This window comes from Diachasma alloeum, unplaced genomic scaffold (genome assembly GCF_001412515.2).
Source record: "Diachasma alloeum isolate Michigan unplaced genomic scaffold, Dall2.0 Dall_scaffold_00294, whole genome shotgun sequence".
Taxonomy (NCBI): domain Eukaryota; kingdom Metazoa; phylum Arthropoda; class Insecta; order Hymenoptera; family Braconidae; genus Diachasma; species Diachasma alloeum.
In genome coordinates, this window is record NW_021680433.1 from 72839 (window position 1) to 75431 (window position 2593).

Sequence of the window (2593 nt, forward strand, 5' to 3'; positions counted from 1 at the left end):
ACAGCTCCATAGTATTTTCCTAGTGCCAAAAAACCCAGAAAACCGAGTAAAAAACAATTCCATTCAATAAACTCAAACAATCAATACACAATCGATCAAAAAAAAGTAATTTGTTCCCCGAAAATTACTACTCCATCTGATCAAAATCCCCGCCAATAAAAAAATCACTAGGCGTCTCTAGGGATTTTATGAAATTTACTAGTAGAAACTCGAGCAACAGAAAACCCTGAAAATTTAACCTCTTCAATAAAACGTCACCCGTATCGCGTACGCCGCTGCTCTGTGCTGCTGCATGATGTGTCATCCCCCCACCCCTCACATTTTTCTCATCTAAAATCTCCGTTCCACCTCGTCTCCCGCAGTATCAAAACGCATACAACGCGAGTTGGTTGCCAAGACCGCTGTAATGCGGCGTATCTCCTTGAATTTCCACTCGTTCCCCCTCAGAGTCCCAGCCAATTAAACCAATTCTTCAAAACGTTCGTGTGTATCGAGCATTCAAGCATTGTGAGCCTGTCAAAACGGCTGTGCCATGTAAGAGGGCCCGATAAATCGTGTCCAACGCGATTTAGTCCTCTGAATAATCGTAAATAAATTCCCAGTGTGATTTAACCTCTTCAATCATTGATAAGAACCCTTAAACTTGATAAATGAGGTGAAATAACAGCGGTTGGATCGCATTTAGCGACGGAGTGATGGTGTTTGGTGTCGAGTGCGGTTGTTATCGTGAAGAAAAACCAAAAGTTTCGGTTGTGAGTGATAAAACACGACTGGAACACCTGACAAAATAAAAAATTGCATTGAAGAATTTGAGTTTGTGGGAGAAGTCAATTGGTTATTGAGTGTCATCGACGATAATTAATGAAGCTTGATGAGAAATGTGAAGTGACAGTCGACCAAGTGACATCAGTAACAACAATACCCTCTTTTTTATAACTTTTCCGGCGATTGTAACCGGTTTTTTTATTGTTTGGAGACGAAAGGACATCGAGGACGTCTAAATATCTGGAAAGGACAGAACGAGCAGTTGAATTGCTTTATTTTGATGATTTATCTCTTCAATTAGATCCTTCACATCAATTTATTCATTGATTGGAAGAGACGAATGTAATAGGTGCCTGCGGCTAATTTTTCTTTTATTGTATGTGAAGAATACAATAGTGGGTAACAATGACGGCGATGTTGGTGTCTGTCGCTGAGCTCTCGAATATTTTCTCCGTTCTCGCAGTATTGATATGCTTCTGCGGGGTTGTACTGTTTATCATGAGGTGAGCTCTTTTTATCTGAATGTGTGTGGGGGTAAAAACATGTGGGTTTTTCATGTTCTCGAGGCTTATTATCTACTCGAGAGGTTAGGAGACGGTTTTATGGGGAAGGCGAGGTTTTTGGATTATTGTGGAATATCATCGGAGTGAATGGGTTTGGAGGGAATCTTCACAAACCTTTTTTGGGGGGAATTTGATTATCTACAAGAAAGGTCTTATGAGGTTTTTCGTATCACTGATGGCCCTGAAGATATTTGGGAAATTGGGGAGAAATGTTTTGGGATTTTTTCTGTTTTATTATTGACATATTTTGTGATTATGAAGCTAGCAGGTTTTAGGAATAAATGGTAGAAGATATTTTTCGTAAAACATGCTATTCTTTTAAAAATTTTCGATATTTTTTGATGACCTTAATTATTCTGGAGATATTCAAGTGATGAGGAAATTGATTTTGGATTCATTTTCTTAAGGAGAAATATCATAATTTTTTTGTGGGCTCCCGTTATCTGGTGAACTCTGGGGGTATTTTTATTTCGAGACATTAGGAGACGGTGTTTTTAGGGGAGGCGAGGTTTTTGAATTTGTTTTATATATTTTCGGAGTGAAGGGGTTTAGAAGAAATGCTGAAATAACTTTTTCGTGGGGAATTTGTTTATCTATAGAAAAAGTTCTCTGATGTTTTTTGATATCAGGTCTGGTTCTGGAGATATTTTGGAAATTACGAGATCGGTTTTGTTTTCTTCTCTGATATATTGATGAGTTATTTTGTAATTGTCTGTGAAATTAGTCGGTTTAGGAGGAAATGTCAGGAGATATTTTGCATAAGTTGGGTAATGCTCTGCAAATAAGAATATCCTTCTAAAATGCATATTAGCCGCATGCATAGGGTTGGATAGGGCCGATTAGCCAATCAGAGGGCAGAAAGTGTCGGAATATAAAAAAAAAAACTGAGTGGGTAGATTATCAATCCAGAATTCATCAATAGGAGAATTGAAATCATCTCCTGAAACGAGTGTAGTGAAGTTTTAGAACGGATATATATGGAATTCTATGATTCGAAATCAAAATACGGATACAGGGATAAGAAATTGAGAGAGTGAGAGTTAGCCAGGACTTATGTGTATAACTGCGCCTCGTAGGATCAGAATAATTCGAGGGTATGGATGGATTGGAGTTGTATGGAAGTATCGTGAAGTTTGAGGAATGAGAATAAAATAAAAGAATTGCTCAATTCTCTGGGTAATCAGGGTTACAGAGATTAGTATTTTTCCGGCCTGCTGCGATGGGGTTTTTTACTCGTGTGGCGTTGGCCTCCGAGCCGTAGGCGA

The 2593-nt window shown here is 38.6% G+C and overlaps 1 protein-coding gene across 2 annotated transcripts in view; it reads left to right on the forward strand.

The window, feature by feature from the left end:
• Window positions 1–376: 376 nt before the first annotated feature.
• Window positions 377–2593, forward strand: part of LOC107039189 (cell growth regulator with RING finger domain protein 1) — a gene marked incomplete at its 3' end in the record, with an annotated part of 46697 nt that continues 44480 nt past the window's right edge. For both annotated transcript variants that reach the window (XM_015258686.1, XM_015258687.1), the window contains 1 exon segment: window positions 377–1268. In XM_015258686.1, coding sequence (XP_015114172.1) covers window positions 1171–1268 — 98 coding nt within the window. In that variant the 5' untranslated portion in view covers window positions 377–1170.